At 50.7% G+C, this 16,526-nt stretch overlaps 1 protein-coding gene across 6 annotated transcripts in view; it reads right to left on the minus strand.

The window, feature by feature from the left end:
- Nucleotides 1–16,493, minus strand: part of FGFR1 (fibroblast growth factor receptor 1) — a 59,559-nt gene extending 43,066 nt beyond the window's left edge. For 3 of the 6 annotated variants that reach the window (XM_037983580.2, XM_037983572.2, XM_007962213.3), the window contains exons 1-2: nucleotides 15,825–16,411; nucleotides 4,510–4,688 (exon numbers count right to left, since the gene is read on the minus strand). In XM_037983580.2, the coding sequence (XP_037839508.1) occupies nucleotides 4,510–4,600 (91 nt within the window). In that variant the 5' untranslated portion in view covers nucleotides 4,601–4,688; nucleotides 15,825–16,411. Of the gene's footprint in view, nucleotides 1–4,509; nucleotides 4,689–15,510; nucleotides 15,565–15,824 lie in introns of those variants that run through there. The other 3 variants (XM_007962219.3, XM_007962222.3, XM_037983577.2) reach the window with 3 other exon arrangements.
- Between the last annotated feature and the right edge of the window lie 33 nt (nucleotides 16,494–16,526).

Raw genomic sequence — 16,526 nt, forward strand, 5'->3', positions numbered from 1 at the left:
AGCTCATGAGAGACAGGCTACGTGAAAGCAACACACTCACAGTGAGATGGGGTTTACTCCACCAAATGGAGACCTGGGGCTTGTTCTCCAAGTGCAGTGGCTTTCCGTTGCTGTGTCCCATGAAACAACATGCTCCTCGCCGTGTGCTGCCTCCCCTGCAGGCCCAAGAAAAGGGACCCACAACTGCCATTGACTGCTCACGGCCTAGGACCAGGCAGGATCCTATGAGCTCTGCAGACATACTCATATGGCATTTACAAAGACTTTATGAGCACACATTCATTATCAATATATTTTATAAAAGGGCACAAAGAGGAACTTTCCCAAGAGCCAACAGTCAGTAAGGTGTGGAGCCAAAATCAAAACCAGGGCAGTCCAAGGAAAATGTGTGCCCACACAGGCTTGCACATAAAAGTTCACAGCAGTTTTATTAATAGCCCAAACTGTTAACCCAAATACAGGTGACCCAACAAATATGGGACGGACTGCAAAGGGGCATGAGGAAAATGTTTCATCGCTTGATTGGGGTAATAGTTACGCGGGGTGTAGACATTTATCAAAACACATCAAACTACGCACTTAAAACAGTTGTATTTTATAGTGGGTAAGTTATACCTAAATTAAGTTGGTTTGGCCAGGTACGGTGGCTCACACTTATAGTCCCAGCACTTTGGGAAGCCAAGGTGGGTGGATTATTTGAGGTCAGGAGTTCAAGGCCAGCCTGGCCAACAGGGCGAAACCCATCTCTACTACAAATATAAAAGTTAGCCAGGCATAGTGGCGAGAACCTGTAATTCCAGCTACTTAGGAGGCTGATGCAGGAGAATCACTTGAACCCAGGAGGCAGAGGTTGCAGTGAGCCAAGATCATGCCACTGCACTCCAGCCTGGGTAACAGAGCAAAACTCTGTCTCTTTAAGAAAACAAACAAACAAAACCCACTTTTTTTAAGGTCTTGCTCTGTCACTCAGGGTAGAATGCAGTGGGGCAATTACAGCTCACTATAGCCTCAAACTCCTGGGCACAAGTGATCCTTTTGCCTCAGCCTCCCAAAGAGCTGGTACTACTAGCATGTACCACCACATTCAGCTACCTTTTTTTATTTTTTATAAAGATGAGGTCTTGCTTGCTATGTTGCCCAGGCTGATCTTAAACTACTGGGCTCAAGTGATCCTCCCGCCTCTGCCTCCCAAAGTACTGGGATTATAGGTGGGAGCCACTGTGCCTTTGCCAGTTAAGTTGATTTTTAAAAAATGGTCATTTAATGTCAGTCTTCCTGGGTACATGGCCTCCTAAGAGCCCCATCCACCTCTCTTCCTCCCTTTCTTCTGTTCACAAGACCAGTACTTTGTGCTCATCAAGACCTTCAGCCCCCAGGTTCCAGCCTCCACCCTGCCCCAGCAGCTTCCGTGACACCCTCCTCCTCTACTAGCACCCTCACTCTGGTCCTAAAGTTCCTTGTACTCATCCCGCTGGGCTGGCCCACAAGCGGCCAGGCCCGAGACCCACATCTCCCTTCTGGGCTGCAAAAAAAAGAAAGTACTTCAGGATCCATCATAAATTCACATTCTCAAACCTCAACCAGGTCCTCGCTGCACTTCGACTAAATCTCAACTCCCCTCAAACCTCCTTTTACACTCTCATCTTAGTCTCCAGTTGCCCAGTGTTGACACCTAACCTACTTAAACCCACAGATGCTATTGCTATAGGGTCTTTACTACTTTTTCCTTCCTTTATCATCTCCCAGTCCCCATCCTGGTCAGTACCTGCACTTCCTCTAGCCAGACACTCAAAACAACCTTCAACCTCATCCTTCTGGCAGCAGCGGTGGCAGCAGTAACAACTACTAACATCTTACATGGAAGTGCTTCATCTGGATTATCCCACTTAACCCTTTATTATTTATCCCTGTTTTACAGATGAGCAAACTGCGGCGTACCATGTTTGAGTAGTTTGTTGAATAATGCAGTTATCAAGTGGCAGAGCAGGGCGCAAACACAGGTGCACCTCACTCTTTCCCCCTAGCCATCCACACTGAGCTGCCAAATTAACTTTCTGAAAGCCGATTGTGACATTCCTTGCTCAAAACTTTTCAAGTTTCCCAACATCTACTCATTTAAGTCTAGTTTTCTTTTCTTTTTCTATTTTTTTTTTTTGTGAGACAGTCTCACTCTGTCACCCAGGCTGAAGTGAAGTGGCATGATCATGGCTTACTGCAACCTCCACCTCCCAGGTTCAAGTGATCTTCCCACCTCAGCCTCCCTAGTAGCTGGGACTACAGGCATGTGCCACCACATCTGGCTAATCTTCCTATCTTTTGTAGACAGAGGGTCTCACTATGTTGCCCAGGTTGGTCTCAAACTTCTTGGCTCAAGCAATCCTCCTGCCTTGGCTTCCCAAAGTGTTGGGATTACCAGCAAAATCCACGCCTGGCCTAAGTATAGTTTTCTTCTCCTCCTTTTTTTTTTCAGACAGAGTCTCGCTCTGCTGCCCAGGCTGGAGTGCAGTGGCACGATCTTGGCTCACTGCAAGCTCCGCCTCCCAGGTTCATGCCATTCTCCTGCCTCAGCCTCCCGAATGGCTGGGACTACAGGCGCCCGCCACCACGCCCAGCTAATTTTTTTATATTTTTACTTGAGATGGTGTTTCACTGTGTTAGGCAGGATGGTCTGGAACTCCTGACCTTGTGATCCACCCGCCTCAGCCTCCCAAAGTGCTGGGATTACAGGCGAGAGCCACTGCGCCCGGCCCTAAATATAGTTTTCTTGGCAGGGCATTAAGCTTTCCATATGCTAACTCAATCCAATTTTTCCAAGTGTTGCTTCCCAACTATCTACTCACCAGGCAAACCGTTCTCCATAAACCATATACATGCTGCCTCTGAACACTCATGCTGTTCAACATGGAGGGCCCTTCATTTTCCCCTTCTGAACTCAAGCCCATCTCAGGTACTCTCTGTTCCCCTCTTCCTCTGCATTCCCATCACCTTTGGTTGTAATTTCACCGGGTGGTTTAAACACAGTCCGTCTTGTGTTACTTATCCCTGTACTTGCCCATCCCCTCCTGACCATAAGCTCCCTGTGGGCAGACACAGTCTCTCCCACTTTGGGTCTCCACTGTGCTCCAGTTCAGACCTTGCCTTCAGTTCTGTTACTGACAGCAACATGAATATGCCTGCTCTAGACACTGTACCTTCTATAAAGTCTCACACAACTTTCCCTGTTCACCCCCCAACTCCATCCAGGGGACACATATTCTCACCCATAACTCATCCTTCAAATAGGTCCCTGGCCAGCTGAGTGGCAGCCTTTTGAACACAGCCACACCATCACGTGCACCTCCAACCTTTCACCCACTGTGTCAACCTTCTCTGTGTGACCAGCCACTGAGTCACAAACCACACTATCCTCTGGCAGCAGAAATGCCCATACATTAGTTTTCAAAGTTCCTCGAAAGCCACCAGGTATGCTATACCTGTAATCTCCCAAGAGGCCTTTTCACAGCTCAAACAGAGCGCAAGAATGGTCGGGTAAGTCCTTCGTGTTACCGATGATGGCTCTGAATTTCCAACACGCCATAGGTCTCCATGCTCCTTCATGCTTCCTGGGTCTCAATCACTTCAAAACCCCTCAAACACTACCTATCCAAAGCAAACCACTGGGCAGGCCCCCAGACAGGACCTGTGAGATACAATCAAGGCTAGGAAAATGCAGGCATGGAGCCATGACTGCTGACTTTTATAGAAGATGTGCCTCTTTTTCACCCAGGCTGGAGCACGGTAGTGCAATCATAGCTCACTGCAGCCTCAACTCAGGATCACGAGATCTTCCTATCTCAGCCTCCTAAGTAGCAAGTAGCTGGGACTAGCAGCGTGCACCACCACACCCAGTTAATTTTCTTTTTTTTGTACAGATGGGGTCTCGCTATATTGCCTAGGCTGATCTTGAACTCCTGGCCTCAAGTGATCCTCTTGCCTTAGCCTCCCAAAGTGCTGGGGTTACATGTGTGACCCACCATGCCTGGCGAAGATGTGGCTCTGGAACAATTTTCTAGAAGCCAGAGGTCTTTAGCAAGCTCTCACCTCCTACAACATCCCCTGTACTCCAACCCAAGTTCTACATCCAAATTCAAAGGTCATTCTCTCCCCATGGCACCACCAGCTGCATTTTATACATCACCTATGTTAAAGTGTGACACTAGGGTCCTAATGAGATATTCTTTCTTCAGAAAGAGAAAAGCATAAATTAACTCCCACAAACATGTCACCTCAGGTAAATGGATGTCACCAGCCTTCATGACCCCAACCTCTGATGAAGTCAGTTATGTTTATAACCAGACCAGAACCAACCCAGGTATCTTGAGAGTTTCTCCTGCAGGAAGGGAGTTCTTTGCTCCACCTCGGAAGGAGCCTTCCCTGTTGACCACATTACCTGCAACCATATCACCTCTCTCCCAGCCCATCCTGTTTCCCAGGCCCAGGAGTCCAGGCTGCCCCCAGCCAGTACCTTACCTTGTTCAGGCAAGGTCGGGGACGGCCTAGCGGTGCAGAGCGTGGCTGTGACCAGCACAGCCCAGAAGAGGAGGCACTTCCAGCTCCACATCCCAGTTCTGCACTTAGAGGTTGGTGACACGGCTCCACACCTCCATGGATACTCCACCGTGAGCTCAATCCTCCTTTTCAAACTGACCCTGGGGAAAGAAAAAAAACCCCAAAAGTTAGGAGGGTCCAGGTAGGGGAGGGGCAAGGAGAAACAGAAGGTAAAGCATGCCACGTGGTGGCTGCTTAAAGCATGGACTTACTAAGGCGTCCAGAAGAAAACTGTGAATCTACCCCAACAATGAATTAGATTATCAGTCCTGGCTGGGTGCGGTGGTGCATTCTGTCATCCCAGCACTTTGGGAGGCCCAGACAGGAGCATCACTTGAGGCCAGGAGTTTTGAGACCAGCCTGGCCATGGTGAAACCCTGTCTCCACTAAAAATACAAAAAATTAGCCAGGCATGGTGGCACACACCTGTAGTCCCAGTTACTTTAGAGGCTGAGGTCGGAGAATCACTTGAACCCGGGAGGTGAAGGTTGCAGTGAGCTGAGATTGCGCCACTGCACTCCAGCCTGGGTGACAGAGCGAGATTCTGTCTCAAAAAGAGGTTATATGTTTTAATTGGACAGAAGGATGCTTTAGTTCAATTCTACAGCTATGTTTTGAGTGTAGATTATGTACAAGCCTGGGAATACCATCATGAGGTTTTCCAAGGTATAAACTTCCAGGTAGTATGTGCTACCAAGTGAATGGTCTCATGAAAGTCCCAAATAATTCTGCCCTTTTGTGGGAAACAGCTTTACAAAGTGTGCTACAATTGCAGGAGGTTTGAGCATGCCGATGGCTCCCCAGCATAAGACTTCACTCCGCCCAGGCCAGGTGCGGTGGCTCACACCTGTAATCTCAGCACTTTGGGAGGCTAAGGTGGGCAGATCATTTGAGGTCAGGAGTTCGAGACCAATCTGGCCAACATGGTGAAACCCCATCTCTACTAAAAATACAAAAATTAGCTGGGCGTGGTGGTGCACAGCTGTAAGAGGCTGAGACAGGAGAACTGCTTGAACTCAGGAGGAAGAGGTTGTAGTGAGCTGAGATAGCGACACTGCACTCCAGCCTAGGTGACAGAGTGAGACTGTCTCAAAAAATTAAAAAGAAGGCCGGGCGCGGGGGCTCATGCCTGTAATCCCAGCACTTTGGGAGGCCAAGACGGGCGGATCACGAGGTCAGGAGATCGAGATCATCCTGGCTAACATGGTGAAACTCCGTCTCTACTAAAATACATAAAAAAATTAGCCGGGCATGGTGGCAGGCGCCTGTAGTCCCAGCTACTCGGGAGGCTGAGGCAGGAGAATGGCGTGAACCCGGGAGGCAGAGCTTGCAGTGAGCCGAGATCGCACCACTGCACTCCAGCCTGGGCAACAGAGCGAGACTTTGTCTCAAAAAAAAATTAAAAAGAAAATTTAAAAAAGACCACTGCATCTAGGGCCAACCAGTCCCTCTGGTGAGAAATAAGGGGCAATGAAGAATCATGGAACAAGCTAAGGACTAGTAAATGGAAGCCAAGTACAGAGATAACTAGTTAGTAGCTGCTGGACTTGATGCTCAACTCCCTGACTTATGCAATGAAGCAGTTGAAATAAATGACCTCCTGGGTACTTTCTTTTTGTCTCTAAAATTATATGAATCACATCCATAGTTCTACCAGCCTCCCTTGCAGAGGGAGCTACTTACAAAGAGCCTAAGAGTGTGGAGCCAGGAGGGATCCAGTTCTCCCTGATGCTAGAAGGTGACAAGTGACATCTGACAGATATGAGTCCAGAAGCTGCAGGGGGCAAAGGGTCCTAGGAGGTCCCACTGCAGAATCAAGGGCTGTTGCAAGCACTGAGTCGAAGATGGCTCACGCTGGCCCTAGTTAAAAGAACAGAATCTGCAGCCCTTTACCCTTCTCAGGTCTGGAGGGGTAAAATTTAAAACTCCCCAGGGTCTTAAAGAACGGATCATAGCTGTTAACATTTACCAAGTGACAAGACTTTCTGGGCACTGTCAGGGCTACGTGGGGGTGACCATCTCTATCTTCCAGGTGGCTTCTGTCCTAAATGCTCCAGGGAGCCATCCAAGTTATTCAGAGAATCTACTTCCCCGGAACATGCCCTAATGTGGTACTTCAGCCCTGCCTCCCCCGAGCCAGGCAGGGCCCCTTGCAAGTGAGTCAGTGCTGGCTGGCAGAAAAGCCCCTGGATTCTTGGCTTCATTCACATGTGCTTGGCCAGCGGGATACACATGCCACACCACTAGCTCCCTCTCAAGGCTTACTAAAATGTTTTAATGATTTCAAATCAAAAGAGAAGTAAACATTTCTCAAAATTTCATTTTTCTAAATTTACCAAAGGAATTAGAAAAGACAAAATGAGGCCGGGCGCGGCGGCTCACGCCTGTAATCCCAGCACTTTGGGAGGCCAAGGCGGGCGGATCACGAGGTCAGGAGATCGAGACCATCCTGGCTAACACAGTGAAACTCCGTTTCTACTAAAAATACAAAAAATTAGCCGGGCGTAGCAGCGGGCGCCTATAGTCCCAGCTACTCGGGAGACTGAAGCAGGAGACTGGCGTGAAGCCGGGAGGCGGAGCTTGCAGTGAGCTGAGATCTCGCCACTGCACTCTAGCCTGGGCGACTGAGGGAGACTCAGTCTCAAAAAAAAAAAAAAAAAGACAAAATGAAATGAATACTGAACACCCACTATGTACTACGGATGCCCTAAGTAGAACTAATTTAGAACTATAAAACTTCATTTATTCCTCACTATAAACTTATGGGGGATAAGTTTCATTATTCCTTTTAAGCAATGGAGAAACTGAGGCTCAAAGAGATTAAGTACTTTACCCAAGGAAATGTAGCTAGCATGTAATAGTGCCTCAAAGTTTTTGGATATTAGAGGACATGGTGGGAGGAAGTAAATAAGGGACTGATCAAGCCTGACTCCATCTGATGCAAACTCAACTTCTCCAAACCAAGTAGATAAGGCAAATCCAAGGTAACTCTGGTAACAAAAGAGCCTTGATTTGCAGTTCGTTGGTCAAAAGACCCTTGTGCCAGGGTGTGGTGGCTCACACCTATAATCCCAGGATGTTGGAAGGCTGAGGCGGGTTATCACCTGAGGTCAGGAGTTAAGACTACACTGGCCAACATGGTGAAATTCCTCATCTACTAAATCTACAAAAACTAGCCGGGCATGGTGGTGCACACCTGTAATTCCAGCTACTCAGGAGGCTAAGGCACGAGAATTGCTTGCATCTGAGAATTGCTTGAATCCGGGAGGTGGAGGTTGCAGCGAGTTGAGATTGTGTCACTGCACTCCCACCTGGGTGACAGAGTGAGATCCTGTCTCAAAACCAACTAACTAAAAGAAAGACCCTTGAAAGCAGACCACAGATGGGCCATCTAGGACACTGCATGGGGTACATTCCCAGATCCCGGATAGAAGCAGTGCTTGCCAGAGGATACCCCTAAACCCATATTCCACATCTCACTACATCCCAAAGATATACCTGATGCAGGCCTGTCACTCAGAAATGCATACCTGACCAAGAAAACCCAGGTCCCATGGTAAATGCCAGAGTATTGAACAAGTTCTCAGGTTCCGATGGGAAACAGTGATGTCATGTTGAGATGGTTAAGCTTGCTTGGACTCGGCCACTCTGTCCCCAGAAAAACCTGCCGCCTCCTCCCAGGTGTGGGCTGGCTGCAGACCGCCCTCTCTTAGCTCCCTGGTCAACGCACTGCAAATTCATCTGCCAGCTTCCCTCTCGCTTTTTCCCAAAAAAGGTGCAAGAAGTCTCTTCCTCTCCTACCCCTCTGGCCCTCAAGTTTGACATCTGTAAAACAAAGGTGTTAAGAAAACCTGGCCTCCTGGCACCAACTCCTGGAATAAGAAGTGGGCATACACCCCATGCCACCCGCCTGCAAAAAACACAGTGACAGGCCACTAGTCCACATGCTGTCTGGACCCTGCCACCTCCTCCTTCACCTCAGTTTCTCATTCTACTAATTAATGAATTTTTCCAATCCCTTAGGAACAGTTTCCTTCCTTCACTGCTTGACAGATGTGACCTGCAGCCTTGCAGGTGTACACAGCAGCTTCCTCCAAGACCCTGCAGCTGGTTCCCCCCCGCGCTGCCTCTCCAATATCAGCCAGGCTCCTGGGATTCACGCCTGCATGCAGAGGTCCTCGGTGGGGAGGAGACAGGGGGCAGATCTCAGTTTCCCACTCATCGCAGGGGGCTGAATTACTTGCCCTGCCTCCATCACAGGTGGTTATGAAGACGGAATGGGCTGCATGGGTGAAAGTGCCTGCTGTCTTCTCACTGGAGTACTGATCCAACATAAAAGGTGGACAGTGTCTGGTGAGACAGCAGGGGCTAGATGGACCACCGTGACCTTGCAGCTCTCCCGCTTCTAAGAGAAAAGCCTTCTGTGAAGGTCAGATCTCCTTGTCCAAAAATTACGTAAGGAAAACTATCTGACGAATTCATGGCGAGTCTTTTTATTCTTTCTGAGACGGAGTGTTGCTCTATCACCCAAGCTAGAGTGCCGTGGCACGATCTCGACTCACTACAACCTCCAACCCCCAGACTCAAGTGATCCTCCCACCTCAGCCTCCCAAGCAGCTGGGCTAAGTTGCTGTATATTTTTTTAAAATGGGGTCTCACCATGTTGCCCATACTGGTCATGAACTCCTGAGCTCAAGATATCCACCCACCTTGGCCTCCCAAAGTGCGGGGATTACAGGCATGAGCCACCACACCTAGCCTGAGTCTTTTCATTCCTGTCTGCTGGAGACAGTATGAATTCATGCCCTTCCATTTGTGATCCTGCCACCCTGGGACAGTCACTTAACCGTTCTGAGCCTCAGTTTCCCACTTAGAGGAAGCTACATCACAGGTGATTACGAGGCTCAAATGGTTGGTGTGGGTGAATGTGCTCATTCTCTCCTCTTTAAAGTACCAATCAAATGTAAAGAATTATGTCTTTGTATTTCACATATAATATTAAGATATTTATAATTCTCATTGTGTAGTGCTTTGAGTCACTCCTTGATAGCACTCTCAGGAGATCTGGTAATTGGCAGCAGGAGGACAGGAACTTCCAACCTTTCCAAAGGCATTTCTCACTCTCCATCTTCATGTTTTATATTCTAGATCTGTGGCCCACACAGTGGCCACTGCACACTTGAAATGTGGCTGGTGCTAACAGATATGCTAGAAGTAAAAAGTATACACCACATCTTAAAAATTTGTTATAAAAAAATGTAAAGTATCTCATCAATAATTTCTATATTTGATTACATGTTCAAATGATAATATTTTGGAAATACAGTTACATTAAATAAATTATTAAAATCTAAACAAATTAATTAAAAAACAAATTTTGGCCAGGCATGGTGGCTCACGCCTGTAATCCCAGCACTTTGGAAGGCTGTGGTCAGCGAATCATGAGGTCAAGAGGTTGACACCATCCCGGTCAACATGGTGAAACCCCATCTCCACTCAAAATACAAAAATTAGCTGGGCGTGGTGGCACGCGCCTGTCGTCCCAGCTACTCGGGAGGCTGAGGCAGGAGAATCGCTGAACCCGGGAGGCAGAGGTTGCAGTGAGCAGAGATTGCACCACTGTACTCCAGCCTGGCAACAGAGCAAGACTCCGCCTCAAAAAAAAAAAATTACCTGTTTCTTTCTTTTAACTTAATTTCCAATGTGGCTTCTAGAAAATCTGAAAGTACACATAGCTCACGTTATAATGTTATATTTCTTTCTTCCTTTCTTTTTTTCTTTGAGATGGAGTCTTGCTGTGTCACTCAGGCTGGAGTTGCATGGCGCAATCTCGGCTGAACCTCTGCATCCCGGGTTCAAACAATTCTTCTGCCTCCCAAGTAGCTGGGATTATAGACACAAGCCACCAAGCCCGGCTAATTTTTTTATTTTTGAGACAGGGTTTCACCATGTTGGCCACGTTGGTCTTGAACTCCTGACCTCAGGTGATCCACCCGCCTTGGCCTCCCAAAGGGCTGGGATTACAGGCATGAGCCACTGTGCCTGGCTTTGTTTTTTTTTTTTTTTAAACAGGGTCTTCCTCTGTCCCCCAGGCGGGAGTGCAGTGGTGCAATTACAGCTTATTGCAGCCTCTGCCTCCTAGGCTCAAGTGATCCTCCCACCTCAGCCTCCTGAACAGCTGGGACTACCAGAAAACATGAGCACACTCATCTAATTGGTGTATTTTTTGGTAGAGACAGGGTCTCACCATGTTGCCCAGGCTCATCTCCATCTCATGGGCTCAAGCAATCCGCCTGCCTTGGCCTCCCAAAGTACTGGGATTACAGGCATGAGCCACTTCGCCCAGCTGCTCATATTCTATTTCTTTTTTTTTGAGACGGAGTCTCGCTCAGTCGCCCAGACTGGAGCGCGGTGGCGCGATGTCGGCTCCACTGCAAGCTCCACTTCCCAGGTTCACGCCATTCTCCTGCCTCAGCATCCCAAATAGCTGGGACTACAGGCGCCCGCCACCATGCCCGGCTAATTTTTTGCATTTTTAGTAGAGACGGGGTTTCACCATGTTAGCCAGGATGATCTCGATCTCCTGACCTCGTGATCCGCCCGCCTCGGCCTCCCAAAGTGCTGGGATTACAGGCGTGAGCCACTGCGCACGGCCTCATGTTCTATTTCTATAGGGCACCACAGCTTACGGCCTCATGTTCTATTTCTATAGGGCACCACAGCTCGAAGCAACCTCCATGCCTCTGTGCGAGACTTTCTTCTTTGCCCTTCCTTGTTCTGCAACAGGCCAGGCCTTCCCTTTTCTCTGAACCCCACCTTAAGAAGCTGTCTCTTCCATAAGACTTTCTTGGGCCTTCTAGCTGGAGGATTTTATTCCTCCAAATTCGCAAACCACATTACTAGCCCCTCTCACATGGTGCTTAGGTCATATGATATGATTGTTATTTATGTTCTTCATTCTCTTCTCTCCCCATGAACCTGCAGGCTCCTTCAGAGCAGGGTCTGTGGCTCCCTAACCTTTGCTAATACCCTCTGTACCTAGTTTGTACACAGGAGATGCCAACATGTTTGTTAACTGGATGAGTAAGTGAATGAAGGAAAAAAAAGAGCTGATGAAAAGAAACTGATACAGATACTCCTCCAGAAAAAGAGGCTGAGAATATCAGAGAAAAGCAATTAGCTAATATCCCTTGTTAACCAGCCAAACTCTAGTCCAAAGGGTACCGAGAAAATTTCTGGACAACTTGGTTCTTCAGAATTAAGGAAGTAATACCAATACATTATTCCCTTCAATATTTCTTCCCCAAAGTGAACATTCTCTACTCACATGTTGGAGAGGGCAGGGGGCAAGTACTTAATAAACATATGGAGAAAGTTACTCAGCTCAGCTTGCAAAATTTTAGTTGGTCCAACAGAAATGCTTTTTTTTGCGTCTCTGTTAAAAAAAAAAAAAAAAAAAAAAAAAAGGTCTACATGTCCTTGGAAGTAAAAGACATATAAAAAATTAGCAATAAGTGGCCAGGCACGGTGGCTCACACCTGTAATCCCAGCATTTTGGGAGGCCGAAGCCAGCGGATCGCTTGAGGTCAGGAGTTCAAGACCAGCCTGGCCAACACAACTGCTGCACATAATCTAGAAAACCTTGCTCTTGAAGACAGGATGTACTATGAGTGGAACCCCACCAAATTCTTGGGATAGTTCACTCAGGTGAGTGCTATTAAATGGGAGAGAGGGCCCTAAACATGGTTTCTTTCATTGTAGGGGAGAGAGAAATGGTGGTGAGGAAGGAATTTCTGTTTAAAGTAGATGCAACCTTAGGGGGAAAAACAAATATCCTGGCCCAAGTCTGACATTTCATTCTCTCTGGAAACACCACAATCTTCTCTAAAGCTCTGCATTTGGACTCCCACCAGTCCCTGGTGCTTTCAGGCCTTTTACAAAGCTCTGGGGAAGACAAATGCAAGACACAAATTTCCCAGGAGGAAATTAAATTCATCAAGTGATGTGAGGCCCTTTCAGAATAAGACATTTGAATCAATTCTAACGCCTTTTCTTCCAGCAGCAACAGGCTCAAACTTTGCTAGGATGTTCTGTAACTAACAGCCATTTTGACAAAAGACACTTTAGAAACCGAGGCAAGAAAAAAACCTTTGGAGAAGCCCGTTGCTAAGCCCCCAAGTTCACACCAGCAAATCTCCCATTTTAGGAGTCTTGTTTCAGGTCAATACTGAAAACAAAGAGCACACCACTAAAAGCAAAACCCATGGATTTTCCTTGGTGTCTAAGGCTTGAGTCTGCCTACCCAGTGTTCAATTCAATTTTCTTGCCCTCTGGAGTCCACCAGGAATAAAGCTAGCCCAGCCTGAGGGATGCACCCAACGTGTCTAATCCTCTGTCCCTAGGGAGTGGGGGACACTTCGCCATTTCCTCCTGAGCCTTTGCTTCCCTGGCTACCAAAGGGCCACCTAATGGAACTTTCTAACATCCTCCATGGCCAGAGGTCAAGGAAAAGAAGCACCCTAAGATTGTTCAAGTGGTGCCCACTCTGGCCCGAATCCGCACTGGGAAAAATACCTGGAAAATGAGCATTTCTGCAGGCATGTTTGGAAAAGCAGGCAGTGAAGTCCAAGTGCCTCTCAATCTGGATGAACCTCATTAAAAAGCTGACACTCAGCTATGACTAAGAGTAAATGCAACAGATATTTCAAGGAGCTCGTCACTGATGTAGTTCATAACCCTCCCAGCTGGAGTCAGGCCCCAGCAGCCTCCCGGTCCCCAAACACCCTGCACTCGGAGGGTCAGGGGTAGCCCTGGAGCTTCTCCTAACCCACTGGGGGTAGGATATGTAAACAAGTCATTAGGGAGGCAGGCCCTCGGCACAGACGGGACGGCAATAGCAGAGGCTGCTGAACCTCGGTCACTGAGAGGAAGGTGGATGACCCGGGCGTGGGGGTGATTAACCAGACCAAGGCGCGTCCCACGGGGCCCTGCTACTTCGCTTTTAAACAAGCCTCAGGGAGGAAACCGGGAGCCCGGGCCAAGGGAGGAAAATGGCCACTTTCTGCTAAACAGTCTCAAGGCTAGATAGTATTCCAAAAAAAGCCCTGGTCCGGAGGTGCAAAGGGTAGGGCACATCTGCGGAGGAAACAGTCACCTTAATTACCACGTCTAGAGAAAGTGCGATTTCATTACAGCCTCCAAAACTACCGCCCAAAGAAGGAAACCAGAGAAGTGTTTTCAATTTGAAAGAGGCTGGAAAGAAGAGGGTGAGAGAGACTGACTCTCTCCACCCTCCCGCAACTCTGGACCACAAGGCGCTTTCCTGCCTCAAAGACTATTACCAAACACAACTGGACAATCCAACCCCCCGCTTTCAAACCTGTAGCCGTTACTTAAATGGTAAAACGCCCCACTTTAGTTTCCGGGGGATGCGGCCCAAATCAGTCCTTAAAAACACACAGGGAGCGCCTCTGGCAGCAGTCGCCCACGCCCCCGGCCCTGCGCACCGGGCTCGCTCCGGGAGGGGCGCGTGACGCCACCGAGGGGCGGCCGAGAGGGGACCGCGGGCTCCGGGCAGGGCAGGCGCTCTCGCAGCTCCAGCTATAACACAAGGGAGAGAAAGCAACGCTTTGGTTCCAGAAACTTCCATCGTCAAGGCCAGTTCTGGCCAGACGCACAGCCAAAGAGCCCCCCCAGTCTAGCGGATGAACTGTTCGCGAATGCCACCCCCTAAAACCTTGGACCCATCTCCCAAGATGCCTCTTTTCTGCGCAATCCAGAAAGCACCCCGACCGCCGCCACCCACCAGCGGCGGCGAATAACTAACTTAGTGAGATCTTAGATAACTCGGGATCCAAGGGAACTTTCTTTTCTCAACGCCGCATCTCCAAGTCTCCAGAAATGTTAAGGAGGGAGGTGGTCAAGACGAGTTGAAGAATCCGAGTTTCAATTTGGGGTAGGGGGAGGGGAGGAAGAGGGAAGTTAATGCGGCTGCGGTGTACCCGTGTGGGGTGAAACGGAACCAGATGCGGCTGTTACATCTGGAAAATGGGGGTGGGGGAGGGCTGGGGGAGAAAGACATCGTGGTAATGTTTTTCAAACGGGTTGATAGCTTCTGGGACCAGAACAAGAAACACGCTTCACACCCCCGCCCCCCGCCCCACCACCACCAAAAAAGTGTCTGGCTGCTTCATAGGGGGTGTGTGTTCTATATGAACCCCATCTACAAGGTCCACAAATTCCTCTGCAAACATGGGTCGTAGCCTCCCTTTTCTCCCAACCCTAAACATAACGGGAGGGGAAGCGGGGTGCAGAAGGGTCTGGGCCAGAGAAGCCTACGCATCGTTGCCGAGTGAACCGCACCGGACAAAAACCTCATCCCTTCCCCCACCTCCAGGAACCAGATTGGGACGGAACGGCCCTGCCGCCCCCGTCCCATACCTCGGCTTAACGACTGTGGGTCGTCCTCCCGTTCCCCAAACTTCCGACCCTTTCAGAGACCGTCCAAGTCATAAGATCACCCCTTCTGGAAAGCGGAGTCGTTTTTCGCTCTCAGCTCAAGCAGATTCAGCCATTTGGTGACGACACCTCCTTAAAGCCTATTCCAAGAGAAGCTAACCTAGCCCTCCACGTCCTCTGCAGTTCATCCCCTACTCCATTCGCCCACAACCCGGACCCCAGGTTTAGCGGGGGTGGAAAAGGACTGAGGAATGTCCTGGATTTTTAGCGTTGAGCCCAAAGCTACCTGCTGAATTGGGGGTGAATCCCCAAAAGGCGACCAAAAAGAGATGGAGTGGAATGCCACACACACACAACACACACACAACGCACCCCACCTCGCCGCCCACTCCCGCCCTCCTCCCCAGTCCAGGAAACCGCGGGCCTCGCCGCCTTCGCCCCGGGCCTGTCCTTCCCAGGACTCACCGAGGAGCCGCCGCCGCCTCGCCAGCTCCGGAGCGCGAGTTGGCGGAAAAGTTGGGCAGCGGGAAGAGCGGCGGGACGAGCGTAGGGAGGGGGCGCAGAAGCAGACGCGGGCGGAGGGAAGGGAGGAGAGACCCAAGGGGGGCGCGGATCGCCCGGGAGGGAGCCGGGAGGTGGAGGAGGCGGGCGGCGAGCGGAGGGAGGCGCCGGTCCCGGCTGGGCTGCGGTGGGCAAAGCGCGCAGCCGGGAGGCTCCAGCGCCGGGGGCCGCTCGGGACGCCAAGCCAGCTCCGGATCCGGGGGCGCCGCGACTCTTACCTCGCTCGGCGTGGAGGTTTCGCCTCTGGAGAGTCCGCCGTGGCTTGCGCGAGCGGGCGTGTGCCCGCGTCCCCGGCTCCGGCCCGCCGCCCCCGGGCTCTTTTCGGGTCCTGGCGGGGTCGCGAGAGCTCCGCGGCCGGCGCTCGACTCCCGGCGGCGCTCGGTGCTCGGCGCCTCCAGCCCGGGCGGGAACAATGGAGCCGGAGCTGGTGCCCCGGAGGCGGGGCGGGGGGAGGGCTCCCGTCCGCCGCCCGGGGTCTCCAGACCTTGTGCCCCTCTTTTCCAGACCGCGGCGGCGGCGTCTCACGCTCCTTGCAAACCGGGCTCCATCGCTCCGCGGAGGCCCCGGCGCCGCGGCGTGCCCGACTGCAGCACGGGTACCGTGCGCTCTGTGGGGCGCCCCGAGCTCGGACCGGAGAAAAGTCCTCGGGTTCCGCGGCTTTTCGAGCAGCTGCGCGCTCGCGGCCGGGGAAGGCGAGGTCGCCGCAATGCGCTACGCGGATTCTCGGTCCCGTCCGGACGTGGCCCTGCTGCCGGCACAGCCCGGGTTCCTCCGCGCGCTGCGGCTGCACCGGCGTCCCAGCTCCCGCTCACTGCCGCCCGCCGCCGAGGACGCCGCGCCTGTGGCCAAAGGAGCGCTCCGAGCGCTGTGCGCCGGCGAGGCGCGAGGGCTCGCCCTCTCACTCCCACCGGCGCTGGTCC

Source organism: Chlorocebus sabaeus, chromosome 8 (assembly GCF_047675955.1).
Source record: "Chlorocebus sabaeus isolate Y175 chromosome 8, mChlSab1.0.hap1, whole genome shotgun sequence".
Classification (NCBI taxonomy): domain Eukaryota; kingdom Metazoa; phylum Chordata; class Mammalia; order Primates; family Cercopithecidae; genus Chlorocebus; species Chlorocebus sabaeus.